This window comes from Ischnura elegans, chromosome 3 (genome assembly GCF_921293095.1).
Source record: "Ischnura elegans chromosome 3, ioIscEleg1.1, whole genome shotgun sequence".
NCBI classification, from domain to species: Eukaryota; Metazoa; Arthropoda; class Insecta; order Odonata; family Coenagrionidae; genus Ischnura; species Ischnura elegans.
Window position 1 is genome coordinate 6511978 of NC_060248.1, and position 19914 is coordinate 6531891.

The 19914-nt window shown below is 43.0% G+C and overlaps 2 protein-coding genes across 3 annotated transcripts in view; one reads left to right on the forward strand and one right to left on the reverse strand.

Annotated features, from left to right (window-relative positions):
- Nucleotides 1–2333, forward strand: part of LOC124155387 — a 54343-nt gene extending 52010 nt beyond the window's left edge. The window contains exon 5 of the mRNA XM_046529162.1: nucleotides 1822–2333. Coding sequence (XP_046385118.1) covers nucleotides 1822–1867 — 46 coding nt within the window. The 3' untranslated portion in view covers nucleotides 1868–2333. The remainder of the gene's footprint in view (nucleotides 1–1821) is intronic.
- Nucleotides 2334–5499: 3166 nt separating this feature from the next.
- LOC124155388 lies at nucleotides 5500–18644 on the reverse strand. 2 transcript variants are annotated; one of them, XM_046529164.1, is made up of 3 exons: nucleotides 18424–18644; nucleotides 8101–8292; nucleotides 5500–6831 (listed from the first exon to the last, which is right to left on the reverse strand). In XM_046529164.1, the coding sequence occupies exons 1-3, from the start codon at nucleotides 18449–18451 to the stop codon at nucleotides 6686–6688; spliced, it is 366 nt and encodes a 121-aa protein (XP_046385120.1). In that variant the 5' UTR covers nucleotides 18452–18644; the 3' UTR covers nucleotides 5500–6685. The 2 variants fall into 2 exon arrangements, with proteins under 2 accessions (XP_046385120.1, XP_046385119.1); XM_046529163.1 differs by having other exon boundaries at nucleotides 8101–8295; nucleotides 18424–18640.
- Nucleotides 18645–19914: the final 1270 nt, after the last annotated feature.

Consider the following 19914-nt stretch of genomic DNA (forward strand, 5'->3'; position numbering starts at 1 on the left):
ACCTCAAAGTGTGGTTTGGGAGGACAAAATGATATTTTTCAGCTGTACCACCCATACCTACTGCCTCTAATTTTGGTCGTGAAGTTCGCGATAAGTCGAAAACGGGTCGTCACTTTCGGAAAATGGAAGTATTTGAGTACGACCACTATACATCTCAAAGCGGGAATTGGGAATTCGTGCCAAGGGGAAGCATTTTATCCTTCACCTCTATCACGAACACGCCGACGCATGAGGGCTTTATCTCCCAGAATATTATGTAAGCGGAAATTGTAATTAGTGAATCGAATAGGCAATGAGTGTTTAACGGATACGGTGATGCTGTTATATGTGCGCCTCCCATGATGCCCCCGAAAAATAACCGCCAAATGTGAATCCTGGCACCGTGGAGGTTTTTTTGGCTGGAGACTTAGATGCGTGGGCAAGACTCTCTGTCGGGTGTGTGCTCAGTAAGCGAAATTTCAGCTCAGTTATTCTCACACCAGACATCAGCATCACCACCAACGGCTATGTCAGAAGGGGTGGCTCGCTCTGGAGGTGCAAGGATGTCATGGAAACACTTTCATTGTCTCTGACCCGAAAAAAGCATTGTTCTCTTCGTCTACAGCCATCTGTGACATCACACACATTTGCTCAGACCCATAGAATCGCTGGGTTTGAGCGATCGTACGTCGAGCGAACAACTTTTAAAACTGAGTCTCAAAGCGTTTCTTTTGTGATACCTCCACGGGCAGGTAGTGATCGGCGTTCAAAAATAGCTATTTCGAGGACCCAAAAAAGCACGAGGCGTTTTTTATTTGTATTTTAGGTGTCCAATGAATCTGGGAATTTTTCGATACAAAACTTTCAAAGTAACGCAATGAAAATGCGAATCAACATATCGGTATTTTAATCTTTATATGTCACATATTGATTTCAGTGCGAAAAGGATGAGCTTCGAACTTCTTGATTGGCCGCCTCAAACTGTAATTGAAATCGTGTGCGCATGCGCCTTTAATAGTTGCGAATGGGAAATAGAAACTACTATATACTAATATAAGCTACTATCCGTGCCAAAATTCTATCTCTGGAGTTTTAGAAGTCAAATATAGAAGACTAAGTGAAATGCATCAAATACTTATCTCGTGTCTAATTCTTAGTAAGTCTTTTTCTATGCGTCCTAGCACTTACACCAAAATGGCCGTTCACTCGACAACTGTGGACTTGTGATCGACTCACAAATATTTTTCTTGCTCAGATATGACAGTACCAAGGTACCTGGTTTTCTACATTAAATTTGACAGTTCGACTGTTAGGATAGACTCGTGCGTGCGATGCGAAGTGACTTCATATCGAAGGGGGCACGAATCGATTGAGCTCATTATTCGATCTATTCACGAAGTTAAAGCATTTCAACTTTGGACGAACGGTGGTCGGTGGCTCTGTTCAAATGGAAAACTTTAATTTTACTACTAACGTAAAGAATATAGTTTTAACTGCCACCACTGGTCAATAGAGTCGCGATTAATCCGCGTTCTATTAAAAGAGTCTTTCAAAAAGATGGGATACGTCCTAAAGGAGACGGAAAATGCAAAATTCGATCGGCCGAGAGGAACGCGTTGGGAGGTAACGCGTAGAGAATTCGTTCGAAGCCGGTGCCCTCCAGTCCGCAGGCGATCCCAACTATTTACATTTTATGCTATCACGTCACCTACGGTAGTTGGAATGTTGAATTGGGTCCCCAGCTACTCTCTTATAATTATTGCCCAATTTGAATTGACATCATCGGACAGAGAGCAACTAACTTTCCATCTGCAAACAACGGACTGTCATTTGTTTTTGCAGGGTAACGGACGCTTCGACGGACTCCCGACCGACCATCGCTTCCTGACGACGGGGACATGCGTGACTATGACTTCCTTGACGACGAGTAAACAACGAATGGGAGGAGGATGGGGAGGAGCCGTGGGTGCGGATTGTTCGATATATATCGATTTCTTTTGGAATCGATCGCATCGACGACATCTCCTCCTCCTACTCCTTTTCTTCGGTGGAGGGGGAAGGAGAGGGGCGGGTGATCGCAATCCCCCCACTCCTACTGCCTCCTTTCCCGCCCCTCCAAGGGTTCCACCGCATCCGAGCCAACATGGCGCCGGCGCGAAAGGACGCGGTGTCTGTGGAGAGATGGGGGAGGAGGTCTTACCCACGTGCTCAACATTCTGCTCAGGACATTTAAATTTTATTTATTTATTTATTTATTAATTTTTCCTCTTGTTCAGGAGAGGAAAGAATTATCTTCTCCTTGTGTTGTGTCCCCGCTTTAATTTTACTATCAAAAAATAAATATTTAAACATAATTGACTTTGGAAGTGTTATCACATTAATGTCGCATTTACACCTATTTCCTGTCTGCATGTACCAACTCATACTCACACATGATCCTCTGAACTTCTCACATGAAAATGTCTGAATAAAATGTGCACCTCTTGTTACGAAGACCACGCGGCAGAGGTCTCACCTATCGGCCACTAGATATGCTGCCAACTACGACGCGTTTAAATGGATTTACAGAAATCGTCACTGGCGTCGCTGACGGCAGTGTGATCCGACGTTTGCGTGTAGATAGGTTTCAGTTGAGGATTTTCACCAAAATTCAAATTCTATTCAGTGGCGAATGGGAGTCATCAGTTGGACATAATATTTAGAGTAAATACATGGATTGGTGAGCACTCTCATCGCCGCGCTGTGGATAATTATTGAGAACCGATTACATTGCAAAGTGGAAGAAGCGTGGATCGAGCGATCCACTCATTGGTGGGCTCTCATGTACGTGCGATCCTACGTTTGCGACGAACGGTTTTAGCTGCATCTGTCGAAAACTGCACTGTCAGCGACTGGAACTCAAAGTATATTTATTATTTGCGCTTATACTACTAATTAGCACACATTAACTGAAGGTGATTTCTGAAAGAGATTTTGGTATCGGTAAATAAGTTTCCATATTATAAAATATTTGACGTACATATATGGACATTTCATATTATTTGCGAGACCCTACTTGAAAAATGGTAGGCTAAAAAACGAACTAAGATAATTTTCTCTCGCGCACGGGATCTATTGAAGCAGGCCCGGGAACAACGAACATGGCAGACAACCATGAAGTTATTTTAAATGGGGAAATGTCAAAAAATTATAATGTGAGAATGTGGCTATTTGGACAGCTTAAACTATTGTATAGGGCCTCAGTATTTTACCATCTAAATTACGGTTCGATCTGAATTGTTTGACCAGAGAATAACTCTCGAAGTTGCATAACATTTCCAGTGTATTTATATGGAGTGCACATCTCGAGATCCTAAGAAAGATGGTCCGATGCGCAACTTTACTTGGGAAGGGGTGATCACCATTCCATTGTGTTTAGTTCAACGATGTAAGAAGGTAAGTGTATTCACCTGTTTGACGGTGGTGATTCTCCTCGAGGTGGGCCATCGGCCTCTAGCGATGAAATGCGCCGAATATATCAGCGGCGTCCACGTGGATACCAAAATCACGCTCTTGTGGTTGAGAAGTGTACTGGAAATTCTCCAAATGAATTAAGGTTTAGAGTAGGTGATCATCCGAGTTCGTTCAGCAACCATTTCCATCCCCGGGATGAAGATGATCGTGTCAGTTTGCTTCCGTGTCCTATTGAATACTTGCGTGCTTACGCGTGTGTTTTAGTCAGGGCAGACCCCTAGCCTTACCTCTCCGAACCAACCTTGGCGAGGTAGATTCGGGTGGGTGTGAGTTGGCGGTCGCGTGGGAGGCGTTGAAGTCTCCTCAATTCAAGAGAAGAGACTTCAACGTCCGTCGTCCGAGAGCAACTCATTCCCTGAATGAGCGGTCCTACCTGAACGAGTCAAAACACCCGAATTCTATTGACTTCATTAACGAATGACAAGTGTGCGGACACATTGACAGTGGCAACTTAAAACTTACGGTGGAAGAGCTGAAGAATTTGTTTTTTACAATCATAACTTATCTTTCCATTCCATCATCGATTTCTTTAGAGTAATTACAATCTCGCGTCTGAATGGACCCATTTTTGTACTCAATCAATTTTAAATGTGGCCGTTAACGTCTCTGTGAACCTATTGACACAAAAGGAATAAAAAATGTCTTATCAAATCGTCGGACGTAATTGGGACTTGAACTTGGATATCCATATTCGACCTTCTTCTAGTCAAAAGAATGTATTTCTAACTTTGCCCAAGTATCATTGGCTGCATCACATGCATATGCAATGCCTTTTTTGTTAAAAGTAAGTCCTCGTAATTTTTAGATTGGTTTTATATGATGTAAGGCATTCTTACAATTGTGAAAATACGACCTGTTCCCCAAGAGAACATATCTCTCTGGTACAATAGAGAGAGGGACAGAAGAACGTCAGAAAATTCTTTTTAGAGTGATAGAGACAGGAATTCAAACCAATGAAAGAGAGGATTTTGAAGTTAAAAACTGTGAAAATCTGAAAATGATGCAGAGAAATACCAGGGGATTATGGGAAATGATACAGGTAAATAATCTTAGGATTGCAGTAGCATGACAGAGGGGGCAGAATTTGTCATCGTCACCGAAATTAATACAACGGGTTGGATACCCTAACGTACACGCTTGTTAGCGTCAGCCGAATTCAAGCGTCGTTTTACGTTGCCAGTTGTGGATTTGTATCTTCCCTGAAAGGTAGATTTCTAAGAGTTAAATGAAAACAAAGCCATTCAATATAAGGCAATGAAATGACTTTGATCACTCGTGTTAACTGTGGTCGATGCCTTTTATAAATTATAGGTCTTGTGCTGTAGTGCTTAACAGTGCCGTGAATCTTGTTTTCAGTAAAATTTCGAAAGTTTTCAATTGAATACTATAATTGAATTAAACATTAAATGTTTTTGGGAGTATATGTTCGAATAATTAGGCTTATAGCGTAGTGGACGATCGTCCAGAATTTTTTTAAAGAAATTAATTAAATAATGATAATAAAATTGGAAAGAAGTAATTACTAGTATTAATAACAAGTAATATATCAGAAAAAGTTATTATTTTCTACCCAATCTTGTGACAAATACAACTTCAATCGCTCCCTTATTACAATGTAAAAATGCACCACGTAGCCTTAATTAGAAATACAATTTGTTCCTTGATAAAGTAGCTTCGACGAATCCCAAAATTAATATATATAATTATTATTATATGTTTATAAGACCCTCAACATTTTAATTTCAGTAATTATACTCATTTTGCTTGCGGGCGCAAATCACCGCCTTGGACACCCGGCGTCAGCATTAGCCCGCTCTTAACGGTAGACACCATAGGGACCCCATTCCATGGACGTAACGCTATATTCGAAGTGCCCTCCACAAAATACTGAAGCCGTGGTATATTGTAACTGAGGGATATGATTGCGACCGATCGCGACCAACACTTAGGCAACCACACTGACCCCATCTAGAAGTTCAACACGCGGTAATGCAAAATCATAACATGTAGATTGGTTTCATTTTTATTTCAAAATATCGAAGGCTTTCCACGCCTTCTCTACAGCATACAAAAATATCTTTGGCATCATTTGTACTCGAATCATTTGGCAGAGGGTCCCGCACATTCACAAGCAGTCAACCTTTCCACTGTCTCTGTGTGTCCAGATTCTTGGACCCGGAGAAATTTGGACGAGACAGATTTCCGGTTTGAACGCATAAGACCAAGATTGGAATGGCAGAAACCCTCCATCACATGATTCTCATCGAGTTGACTGATTGGCTGACTCCGACTGCTCAAGATCGCACCTCGTCACGCCCTCTGCGTGTCCACACTATCACGTAAGAAAGCACACGCCCACAACATCTGTCTTCTTGGCCGTCAGCTTGTCTCCATTCACGAATCCGTGCTCTCCCCCCCAAAGATCCCGTCACAAGAAACACTTTGTAAAGACCGAGTGGTCGTGGGAAAGTCACGCCGTTGCTTCGCTGGCAAACGGCAGGTATAGGTCTCAACAAATTGAAATCTTTTCGGGCCTCCATCAGGGCGAGTCTCTCCACCTCCGCTATGGCCCAGCAAGGATAATCTTAATTCGGGCAATTAGACCATCTGGAAATCTTAGACCATCCAGAAGACCGCTTCTCCGAGATTAGTGACGGTAAAATTGTCGAAGTAGGATCTTTAAGTGGTTTTTGGCCATGTATTAAGGCACAGTGATTACGTGAAGTAATTAGCGAAAGGAAAATTGATAAATAGTTCCTGTCGAAAGGGCGAGAGTTGAATAGTGGGGGGTCAGATAATGAAGGACGCAGAATAAGAGAACATCGGGGGACTATGGAAAACTGGAACTTGGGATAAACAGAGGACTGCAGTTCACTAAACTAAGGATTAAAATAGGGACAATGAATGAGGCTATCTGAACCAGCAGATGACGGATTACTAAGTCTTCTTAACGTCATCGGAAATGGAGAGCCTTACACGGTTAACCACCCGAGGAGACCTTCTCAATACAATGCTCGGAGCAAAAGCACGATAACTTTTTATAGCTTTCATTCGATGAATTGCGATCGTTGTTTGCTTCCTGTCCTTCACGCTTCAGAGTCAGTCGGGCAGGTCATTTCAGAAGGGGGTTGCGCTTCGGGGTTTCGCCATGTTTGGCAACATGGCCGCTGCGCGCACCGGTCGCTTCCGTCGTTCACTCGGCGGCGGGCGCTACCTTGGCGCCGGGCATTGTTGCGTTGTTGGCGCCTCTTCTCTTGGGCAGCACGCTGTTCTCGCTGGGGTTCCTGGTGGGCTTGGGGACCTTTGGACCACAGCGACCCCGCTTCACGAACTCGTACTCTGCGAAACGAAGAAGAAATTCACGTTTGAGCATCGGGAAGCAAAGACAGGTAGGAGGAGTACCTCCTAGAGGGGGACTACGTTAAAGAGTCCATCCCGAAGAATATTCGCTTTCAATTGTTTCAACACAGGACGCATTCTAATCGAAATCGGATGAACCTGCTGATAGGCTGGAATGGAATTAACAAGTTTATCTTCCGAACCTAATTAAAATAGGGATTAGTATCTCCGTGATGGGTTTTTCGGTTGGCTAGGGGACCATCGCTAGGGTAGGAGAAGATGTCTGAGGACGTCGTAAGTGTGGGGAGTGAGTGATAAGTGTTTACTCACTCTTACCCGAGGTGCGAAAGTTTCTGCCCACTTTTTATAATCTGTTCACTTCATTTGAAGTGCGGTTCGTCATCTCTTTATTTGAGAAGGACTCTTTTTGCGGGAGCGCCTCGTGCAATTGAAGAGTTTCGACAGCGAACGACGAGAGGCCGATGCGAGACGTGGCAGAGCGGAGCATCTGTGTGGCGCTCGATGGATGTGCGTGACGTCATCAACTTACATGCGAAAGGGTTAAGGCCGTCGAAATTTTAATCACGATAATGAGGGGATCATTGAGAGGGAGTTTAAGGAAAATGCTGGTGAAGAATCTGATCCGGAGTGTAGCGCTGTACGGTGAGGAAACGTGGACACTTACAATCAGAGGATGAGGGAAGATTGGATTAGTATGGGATGTGAGTATGGAGAAGAATGGATAAGATGAAGTGGGCGGAGAGGAGAAGGCACGACGAAGTGTTCGACGTGGTGGGTGAAGAGGAGACTATACTATACAGGAGATTGAGGAGACATTACTACACAGGAGATTGGAAGGACACAGACTGTAGAGGAAGGGTGGGATAATATCGATATGAGATAATAATGAGATAAGGAGGAGACAGAAGGTTTGAATGGAGCGAGTACTTAGCGGGGAGGGGATGTTAAAAACAGAGTTAGAGGGTGGAATGTTTGGTAAACGAGGGAGAGTAAGGAAGAGACCAGAATGTTTGGATAGGATGAAGGGGGGCGAGCCTTATTATGAATTGAAGTCCATGAGGGGAGGGGAGTCTGCCAGAATGTTTCGTAAATGCTCCATTCAAAATCTTACCCTAAACGGGCGGTAGTGCAAAATTAGTTAAAATGGAGCAGGAGGCGATAAAAAAACGATGTCCTTTTTATTCAAACTGTTTCAAAATCATAAATGAATTAAATTTGAAGTGCACTTGGAAGATGAAGAGTACTCACTGGTTTTCCTGCACTTGTTGTTGCACTCCATGACGCATCTGCTGGAGAAGCCGCGAAATTTCACTCTTCCGTCCGCGCCGATCGTCCTTCCGCACACCAACGCATTGGTGGCGGGGCATTCGCACAGCGCGCACAGCTGCGCCTCGGCCACTGCGGCAAGCACCACAACTACCACGGCAGCCAGCACCAACACTACTGAAAGAGGCAGAAAAGGCGCGATTCATATGAAGTTACCATAACGCTCATCATAAGCGATCCAAATACATAGGTTGACCATGATAATAGAAAACTATTTTCATCTTCTCTCAAGTCTTAATATCGGTTAGACGCAGCTCTCCATTCCTATCTCATATCCGCTAACCTTTTCATAGCTACGTATTCCTTCTCTTTGACATCCTTTACAACAAACTGTCCCATGCGACTCATTCGGGGACATCCCATGCCTTCTTTCCTTCCACCTGTCCATCTACGATTGTTTTCATCTGCCCATAATGTCTGTAAATGTGCCCGACTATTTTGTCCCGTCTTCGCTTTGGTTTCTTAGATGACTTGTATTTACTCCCACTCTGCTTTGAACTCTATCAATATGTTGAATAAAAACCTTTGTGCTATGTCGCCGCGTCAATGGGGTTTTGGTGGCCCCAACGTTTCGGATCAAAGATCAGATCGGTCAAAACACACCAATAGGAGCACGAAAGAGCAATTCCACTGGGTCAGTCAGCGAAGTCCGCGTCAGCCGAACACGCAGCGCTGGGACACACAGTCGACCTCAAGGAAGCAAAAATCGTTGCCAAAGTAAAAGGTTTCAAACAGAGACTTGTCATAGAAGCCATAGAAATATCTAAAGAGGGGAAGAATAATTTCAACAGGGACACCGGCCTTAAAATTAACCGTACTTGGCAATCCGTAATCAGCAAAAACTATCAACAACCCACTCCTCCAACCTCCCGCTCTCCTCCCCACGCCACCTGAGACCTATATATATGAATTTAAATTCCCACCTCTTCACAATCCCTTGAGAAAGCGACCAGCATCGGTCGGCAAACGCTGTGGCCACCCAAAAATATTGGCGCGGCGACAGAGCCCAAAGGTTTTTATTCAACATGACGAGTACCCGCGAAAGTTTTAACGAAGAATCTATCAATATGTACAATATTTATTCGACGAATAAATATTTAAGCGTGGAGTGAGTGAATGGGTTGAGCGCTAGGAAGCTACATTAATTCAGTTGATCTTCAAATTGGCCCGAGTGACTATTTCGAAAAAAATTCAAAATGCCAATTAAATGTGGGAGGTCTCGGAAATCGATTTTGCGATTGCCATAGGCAATCATTAACAGGGAGTTGAAAACCTGTTATCCCACTGAGGCCTTGGCATAAAGTTTTGATGCGGTGTATAACCCGAATGTGAGGCTAAGAGCCCTCGACACATTAAAAACTGGTCACATTCGCGGAATTGAATGTCGAATACAGCGGGAAAATCGGATGCGGATTCAATTTCCTTCCAACGTCATTTGCCGCTTGGATTTCGTGTCTTCGGGCATACATGATCGGCTGCTCATGGAAGATTCTTTGCTTCAAATTCATGAATAATCAATCGGATATCACTAAATGAAACCTTCGAAGTGCGATGTTACCACATTTCCCCCATGACCCTGAATGCGCGAAATACACTCACCTGTACCGAAGTCGCAGGTAAAGCACCACCTATCCAAACCTCCCTCAACGTTGAATGACTTCGTGAAAGAAGGGAGTGCACAGATCAAGGACACAGCTGGGAATTAAGGCTGGGGGGGTGCAACCAATCCCGGGTGTGTGGGGGTATGGAATACCCACCAGGATAAGCGGTAGGCGCGAGATTAATTAATTGCGGAATTTTAAGAAAAATGGCTCAAAATGGTGAGTTTTACGGCTTTCTGAGGGATATTTTTATCAAATATTACACTAATCTTTTAGTAATATCAATCCAATTAAGTAAATAGGATTAAACTTAAAAATTTCTCTGAGGTCTGGGGGGGGGGAGGGTTAAACCCCTTCCCTGACTGCGCCACTGGCATGGATGACTCAAACTCTAATTCTGTGAGACAAGAGGACGAGGGAAGTGTGGGGGCGTTCGAGATGTAAGTGCGGAGGAGAGTTAAGTGAGGTGGACGGAGAGGAAGAGGAACGACGAAGTGCTGGCCATGGTGGGTGGGCGAGGAGAGAAAAGGCGTTGAGGTGTGTGGAGGGAGGAGGAGGGGGAATTCGAGGGGGTGGGGAAACGGAGGAGGGGGTAAAAGATAAGAATTGCTTTCATTGATTGGCTGATGGAAGGGGGATGGCCTCGTTGTCAACTGAAGAGAGGCAGGTCGCATATTTAAAAAGGCCATTAGAAAAAGGCCAACATATTATCTTTTGCTATCGAACCATACGAGAGAAATCGCTTCGAATCGATATTTAAAGGCCCGTTTGCATTCGAACATCCTATTGGTTCCGTACAGAAGAAAAGGAATCCGTATGTTCGACCCGTGGCAGCTTTGTTTTTGTACCCGTGAGCGTTTAATGCCCATTGAAATAAAAAGCCTAAGTTGACAAATGGTTGCGTACTCAGTTTGTTAATTCTTTACAACCACGAATATGACGAAATAAAGGAGTTTATCAGGTCGGCCACTACAAGTGTTATCACCCAACGCAACATTAATTTGGTTCACTAAAGTCACCACTCGCGTTCCTGACGGCAGGTCGATCCGAATTTTAATCTGGGAAAAAGTAAGCAGTGATCTGTTAGCCTAAATATATATTCGTGATATGATGTCCATCTGTACTGAATCCAAAACTTTCCAAATCTATTCTTCGCGAGCCCTAATCGCTTCTATTGCACATACTAGAAAAGTGATTATTCATTTCCGATTTTGGGCAAAAAATCGGATGACGTCATAGATTCAGCCAATCACGGGCATTGTTCGCGAGTGGTGTAAGTGACCTCCAAGGGGACGCGAGTTCTACGGCAACGGTTCACTTCCGTTGTGTTGTGTTTTGTTGGCCCCTCGTCTAAATTTAATGAATCATTGAAAGATTCATTTGACGATTTAACTACTCTCCGTGTAAGCATGCTAATTTTCATTCAGAAATACAGAATAATCTATGAAAGATAGCTCGTCGCCGCGTTGCGGACATTTTCGTAACCCAATCGAGGCAAGTGCGATCGCAATTCAATCTTCTCCGTGATGGGATGCCTCTTCTAGTATGCCCTTCGTATGCCAAGCAGTCGACCCGAGGATCGGATGTTTGACTCTTAATTTGTCCATGGTGGTGGGGGTGAATGTGTCTCCGGAAGTAAGCCGTGGTTTCCGGCTCGCCAAGAAGGAAGGAAGACGCCGATGACGTCATTTTGACATTCTGTACTCAGTTATCATGTTTTCGGATGAGTTTGCATCTTTTTTTTAATTCGTCAATTCACTCGTTCCATTTAAATGCACAACTCATTCCTATGTTTACAATTTTCAACTGAATCTAAAGGGTGGTGAGCCGTGGAAAATGACAGCAGCGGAGAAATCGAGGATAGAGAGGCTTTCAGAATGTGTTGCTACAGAATGATGATGAGGATCCAACGGATAAAACGAATACAGTTTAATGAGGGAGTCCTTGCAACAGTAGGAGAGAAGAGAAGCGTCATGAAAACGTTGATTAGAAGCCTAAACAACTGAGCCAAGCCAAATTTGCTATATTTGAGACACGATGACCTGATGAAGGCAATCGTCGAGGGACAAGTAGATGGCAAGAATGGAAAAGGAATGTCCGGTATGAAAAATAATAATGAAGGATGTGAAAGAGAAGAAATACGTAGGTGTAAAAAGATGAGCTGATTGGAGAACTGAGTCGAGAGCTGCGTCAGTCCAATCTTAGGGTTGTTATGGGCGAGTGATGAAGGGGGAGACGGTGAAGAGAAGGAGAGAGGAGAAAGATGCGAGCAAGTGCGAGACATGGTGGGTGAGGAGAGGAAGGAAAACCCGGAAATATTTGTAATTTGCCTTCGCGCAAATGCAATTTATTTCGATTTAAATCATTAAAGATTTATAATACTAACGTAAATCTTAAGTTAACTGCGTCATTATAATCGATCACCATTGAAATAAATTTTTGATCCCGGCCACTTAATATTTACTCTTTGTATGTGATACCTAACTTAATAGCGTAGTAATTGAAGTCAAAATTTGCCTAAGGAACGATAATTACAATGCAGACCGTCCGAATTGCTGGAAATGTATAAATTTTAAAAGATATCCATTGAAAAATTCACGCGATGTTAACACTGACATTTCTGATGAGGGATTTCATATCGTTACGGCCTGAGTCACACCAAAACCCATGAAACCCCATAGCTGTAGAGGAGGAGTTTCACAACATTGCATTAGCATGACTGTCCTCGAAGACAATCACATCACTTGCCCAGCCTATGAGTTAACCATACGTACAATTGTAGGCATACAATGAAATCTTTTTTAAATTAATAAATCATAAGGCTTTCAACGATACAAACTTGAATATCCCCTCCCCCAACCCCCCCCCCCCCCGATCATAATTAAAGCACGGGGAGATGAATGGGACTGGAAGGGGGGGGGCAGCAGTGTGGACGCGCTCATTCAAAAACGCGACCTCAAGCCAGCAAGTGGCAATTTCCACCGCGGGCGTGAAAAGTCAGCCGTGAAAAGGCAGTGAGTCAACCAACAGAACGTAGGAAGTGATATGCGGTGATGTCCACCCTCCACAATCTTGACATAGTGAATCCACACCCTCAAATGCAACTGTCCTTCTACCTGTGGATTGTTACACATGTGGCGTGACTGGAAGTTAGGAGTGATTCGCGGGTGGGTCACGTTTTCGAGAAGGTCCCTACTAGAAGAGGTTGCAATGTTCAAGAAAAATCGAACATGCACTTCTACGAATTGATTGACGATGAAAATAATATTGGGACATACATACTTTTTGAAATCCAGTAGAACACCCTCACACAAAAATCCGCAAGTGAACTGCGTGGTGACACATCAGGAACGGAACTGGATCCCTACCCTGAACGAGTGAAATTCTCACGCCTGTGAATTAGCGTGGAGTGAGCTCTACCCTCACATAACCGATTAATCTTCGCTTTGAAACACCGCACGAGTGAATTGATGAAAATGGCATTTCAAATAGTAATGATGGAAATAAATACAATTTGCTAATTTCACTTTGAGAATGTTGATTGTTATAGTACCACCGTTTTGATATTTGGCATCGTCATCAAGTGAAAGTATTGAAACTTGGGTCGCATTATATTTAAAAAATCTTAAAACAGAATTCCCAAGTTTTATTCATTTCCGTCATGGAAAAAAATTCACATGAATATCCCTGAAACCATTATATTTGTTAAAGTAAGAATATTCGTAAAAGACTCACGATTAGTGTCGTCGATCTGACCACCGGAGAGAAACAGTTTAAAAAATGAATGTCACTGTGACGAAGTGTTTTGCTTTGTTCACCATAAGAATGCCGTTAAAACTTAACGGTTGGCACGGCACCAAACTATTTTCTGAATTATGAGCAGATGAATGTGGTGTTGGGTGTCAAACCAAGTTAATTTCATGGCAATTACGATGTACTCATGAAGCTAAAATAATCGTAAGTGTTAAAACCGAAGCGATACATTTTTCTCACAGTATATTCTCTCATATTTCATTTAAAGATCTTATTCACATTTACATAGCTAATCATAGGGCGTAGATTCAATAGGCGCGTGGCGAGGGTTGCCATGACACCAACTATGTTTAGTCATAATAAGAGAAGCAAATAAGGGCAGCGTTGCATTAATGCATTTGATCGCTTGAGTTCCACATTTAGCATTTGTTAAAGAAATACTCTCTTGTTATTGTGGGAAAAGCGAATTCCCATACCGTTCCGTTCGTTAAAATATCCGTGGTAATTTTTAGTTTCTGTCCGAGTTAGAAACATAATGACTCTCTAAGATGGGGTATCAGATGGGGTTTCTGTCCTACATTATCCACGTCATCTGGAAAAGACAAATATTTCGTCATAAAGCATGTGCTTCGTTGCTTAACGCATACTGCGGTGGATATGAGGTCGTTGTTCTGGGTTAAGGGGGAACATTACCTTCCGCGGCGCGTAATATTTCTGGCGCCTGATGTGCGCAGATGAGCGGCTATTCGATGCATATTAATTATTTTTGAGCGTCTTTTTTCAATCTGGTTCAACAAAGAAACTCTCACTTCCAGAGCCACCTTAAGAATTAATTACCACGCCTCTTTTCAATTTACCCGGATATAAGAGGTGGCGACTACCCTCTTCGCCACTACTGCTCATAACTCTGACATTGATTTGCGCCGCGTCTTCTCGGGTTTTTCACCGCTTCAATTCTCTGTATAAGTATCTGCAAAGTTTCAACGGACGGCTCGCAATCGGGGCGAATGAATAATTTCGACTGAACAAAATTAGTTGAAATGTCATCTGGCATCTTTATCTCAACGTTTTTTGTTCCGTCAAAATCATTCTTTCACCCTGACTACGAGCCGTCCGTTGGAACGCTGGGGATGTATGACGATTTGAAGCGGTGGAAACTCTCAGAAGATTTATATCTACACTAGCTGACCCGGCGAACTTCGTACCGCCTAACATTCAAGGAACTTATAGTTTAGTTGCACCATTTATAAATAAAGAGCGGCTGTATCGTTTTAATCACATTTGATTTATTATAAATTAAATGAGAAAATATTTATGAAATAAAAATTATACGCATTCAGTTGTTGGCTATTTGTGTTATTAACCGTAAAATGTTTTTAGGTCTAAGTCCGTAGCGTAAACTTGGCTCGTTCACGGGGCAGGTTAACGCAACGCTAGACCGACGCTTGACTGATGCTCAAAATAGTGTAAGAAAAGCCCCTATGAAACAGCATTCGTATCAAATGACTTTAGGCGCGCCAGTTATAGTATCTCTGTTTGAAAAAAATGCACTGCGTAAACGTGCTGCATGCGTCAACGCACCACGGTGTGCCCTACACATTAGGGTTTAATGTCTTGCGTTAAGCGCCTTCTGATAAAAAACAGTTTTTGTTTTGTTATCAGGCGCAAGATAAAGCGAATGAAGCTAAATAAAAATAGCGAAGCGAAGTAGGGACGCAGCGAGTGGGGTTTTTGGGGGTTAAAACCCCCCCAAAAGCTCAGAGAATCTTTTTATAAAACATTTTGTCATTAATATTAGGGGGACGGATGAGTCACAAAATATTTAACTGTTCACACAGCCGCAAAACCTACCATTTTGAGCCTTTTATCCTAAAAAATGTCTGGGGAGGGCCCCCACCACTCTCGCTTACCTTGGCGAGTTTTCTATACCCTACATAGCCAGTATTAGCTGCGCCTATCCTTAATTCCTAGCTGCGCCCTTGAAGCGAAGGAAGAAATACAGCGGATGGTTTACCGACTCGTAAACATACCACATATTATTTACCATGAGAAAATCATGGGTTTTAACTGACACATGAGAACATACATCACAAAAACTGAAAGACTGGCCATGCGATTTGTTAATCGTTATCACGAATGCAACACGAATTGGAAATAGAATACGTTTAAGCTCAAAAGGGCATATAAGTTGGGGTCATGGAATCTTCGGATTGAGAACTTCCTCATCTTTGAATTTTCCTTTGAGTATAGTGGCGTGAATCACTTTCATTATCGGTTTTTTTTATTAACCAAGCACGTTCCGTTGGATAGTTTTGGTTGGTTTAGGTTTCGAAAGATCATGAACACAGAGCCTACCTTTAGCTGTAAATCGTGCCGTGGTAAGCCAGGTGTGTCCAAGAATATTCAGATAGGTAGTTGGTGATTTCGTCTTCGTTTATTACAAAGTTAAAAGATTTGAATTCATGCAGAGTACTCGGACATTACTGATAATCAACAATTGCTTGGAGATTTGTTTACACACACGGTAGTTATGTTTTTGTTGACAACTCAATTTGAGCTGAGCTTACCTCTAATTCAATTATTTTAATACTATTTTAATATTACTTTAATATTTTTAACATGTTTGAACATTTAAATTTTTTTAATATTGTTAAAAAGATCAGTCAATACATTAGTAAAAACGAAAAAAAATCTTATTTTTTTGACTGTCTTAACAATCAACTCCTAAAAACGTATCTCTAACAATAAGATAAAGACGAATTTTTTTTGCGAATTTTTCCTATTTTTTAATAGCCTATATGTTATCCGGGCCTGAGACGAATCCAAAGAGCCCAATGTCACTAAAATCGGTGCAGCCGTTCTAGAGTTATAAGTGTTCTAACTAACACGATTTTCGACTTTCTTTTATATGTATAAAAGAAAAAGATAATACACTGCGAGCAACCTATTTGGCAGGGGATGACAAATCACCAACATGCAGCATGCAAGAGGACCGCCACATGCACACCGCACAGTCAGAAATATTACGCATACTAGCAAAATATACATGCTTATTCATAAAGAACTTGCTAATGGTTAGTAATTCCTAGATCAAATACATGCAAGGTTAGAAGTATGAAAAAAACATGCAATGAGTGATCCTAGCGAGCGACGCCATTAATCGTATCAATTGAGACAACGTTGCTATCCTTAATAGCTACGAGGGAAGAATGACATTTTAAATCTCTCTGCTTTGCAGTCTATTTCTTTTATTTTATTCTCATGATCACGCCTAATATATTACGAGGGTAAACGATAGAATGTGATTCACGTCGACTGAGAAAATATCTTCTTCGAATTTTCTAAGTAAGTTAAGCCTTATTTAACGCAAATGATTCTCTGGGACAGAATTACACAAAACATTCGGGCGTTGATTGGTATGCATCGCAAGGCGAGTGTGCCACTGGCGTCATCATCAACCTCTTCTCCCTCTCTTTCTCTCCGTATGAATTCGCTTCGGCCTCCACCGCACTCGTCGCCGATTGCGTCATGAGCAGAAAGTGAAAGCGATCCAGGTAGCTGGTTCCTCCCTTCGCCACGAGGCGCGCATGGACCCACCACTGCCATCCAACGCTTGGCTATTACTCGAGGTTTGATCAAGTCTCCGCGTCGAATGATTAATGTTCTCTCTTTGATCGCATATTGGTTTATCACGACGCGACGTCTAGATCCCGTGTGATGAGTGCGCCATGAAATCGACGGGGCGCAGGGCGATCATCAACTGTTACCGCACCATTCTGCTCCGAGGGGATCCAAGGCTTTCTTCAAAGGGGCCGCACAATTGAAGCTCGATTCCCTTTGGCCACTTCCGGCCAGTGACGTAGCCAGGAATTTCGTTCGGGGGGGGGGAGGGGGTCCAAAATCAGGGGGGAACATTTTTGAAAAACAGGGTACTAATAGAGGGTTTTTAACTAATTTAAACGCTATTCATAATCGAAAAAACTTCATTTGTAAAAAAAATTATTCTGTAAATTCATGACTTTCCAATATTTTGTTATCTTTCACGGAGAAAATGAATTGTGCTTTTATATATCGGGGGGAGTCCGGACCCCCCCGGATGTTTCATTAATTGCAAATGTTAGGAATAAAGTATTTGCACTCGGAATAGGAATAGCACAAAGAAGTCATGCTTCTGATAGATTATATCATCGCGACTGAAAATTTCGGTCAACAGCCCTAGCTACATTTTATTTTCCGGAGAAGTAGGATCGCTCTGCCCGTCAGCGCCGCGAGTGTCGATTTTTGAAAATCCTTATTAATGAGTGGTTGGTCTACAGCTCGTTGAGTGAACCCGCCGATTCCTCTGTTATTGTCATATTCGTGGTTCTCTTCGTTGACTCAACTGGCGTTTGATCCGTGCCATGACGTCACTTGGCTCGCATTTCCACGACGTCACTCCACGCACATACAATCAGTGATCTATGTATCCTTTCTTTGAATTATTTGTCCAAACAACCCAATAATCTTGATAAATTTTTGTCGGGTTCGCTGTGGCTCTGTAACAACGTCGACGGTTCCTTGGACGGCTGGGATATCGAAACGTTTGAAATAATAGAAAACCTGACCAGATTGCAAAGTCGACAACAATTTATCTACATCGTAAGCTCTTTGGATTTTCCCCCAAATATCTCGTTATTTACGTAAGACTTTAAGCTTTCCTGGCGTGCGATTAGGGTGAAAACTTCTCGGGAATTCCACCGGGTGAATTGATCAACCATTGCCGACGTTTCAATAGCAAACTTCTGCATCGCACTCATCACTCATTGCCCTGAGAAGATTTGATGGCGGATTTATCCTTCGGAACGCAGCAATGCCTGATCAACTCAACTGAGAAGACTTGGCGATGTCTCACCTGTGATTGGCTGGCGTCTCGCGTCCATGGCTGCGATCCACAAGGTCTCTTCCTTCGGACGATTGTCACTTGTTCTTCTTCGACGGCTGACTCGCTCCGGCACAAGCAATCTTCTTCTCGATACGACGACGGGATGGCTCTTGTTCGGCCGCTGTCCTTGCTGTTATAGTCTTCCCTCTCCGTGAGTAGTAAGTGGACGCTGTGGCTCTTCCGTTTTCGTGAGTATTTAAAGTGAAAATGGATGCGCACTGAGTTGTGCGCAGCTCAGTCTCATTGACTCACTCTCCACTGGAGGGAGGGGAGGGGGGAGAGGCACCTTCACGAACACCCCTCTAGCAAGAGGGAACGCAAGCATAACGAACGCTAAAACGGTGAATTACATTGTCGTTGACATTCATCGCTCATTAAAGAAAACCTACTCAATGATAATAGTGGTTTAAGTTGCATGGGTATATAAATTTTGAAAAGGTATTAATATTAGGTGTGGGTATTATTAATTACGTAAGTATTATTGCGTTTCTGATATGTATTGCGAGTTAGGACGGGAATATTCTCAGGGCAAAGTGTAGGCTGAATTTAATTAGTATATTTGGAGAAGATATTTTCTCAGACGACGTGAAAAATATCCCACGTTTACTGTCGTACTGTGCTAGACTCGATGAGAAGGAGAAATAAAGGGAATAACCTGCAAATAACAGAGATTTAAAATGTCATTATTTCCTCGTATTATCTTGGATATTAATGGTGATTTAGTAAATATAATTAATGGCCTCACTCGCCAGGACAACTCTGTATTTTTTATTTTTCCATTTTTACCATAGGAATCCGCTGGCAAATATTGCCTTTTCGTGAATGTGCACGTATTTGTTTTGTTGACTATGCGTTGTATAAGTGATGGGTGCCAGACGTTCTGGAGGTGGCCACAGGCATCATATGGGGTTGTATTTGGAGGAGGAGGCAAGCGACAGCTAAGATCGTTTGCGCCGTGAGAGGAGTGTAGGGAAGGTGGGGGGTGGAGAGAGAGCATACTTTTTACGAAAGGGACCATGGGGACCACCGCTTAACGTCCCATCCGACGGACCAAGAGCTGAGAACTAAGGTAACCGCCACAAATCACTCGAGCAGGAATCGGGCAATTTCTGAAACCTTACTGCTTCCCCCTGGATTTGATTCAGGGCCCACGAGGTGAGAAGACAACACTAAAAACCACCACACCCTTGAAGATGCAAATTTCACCGTCGAAAAAATGTATAAAGGTGAAATTTTTAAGAATTGCTCCAGAGGAGAGGATTGTTGAAAAGGGTGGAATGTTTGCGGTGATTTGTGTTTGAGATCCACGAGGACGACGAGCGGCATTTGTTTTTTTCGGTGGAGTGAGAGAGAAAGAGAGAGAGAGAAGACCGTTGGGAAGGCGGAAGTGGGAGGGGCCGTGACGTCACCCGCCCCCCTCACTCCAATGGTTTTTGTTTTGTGTGTGTGTGGCGCCACGTG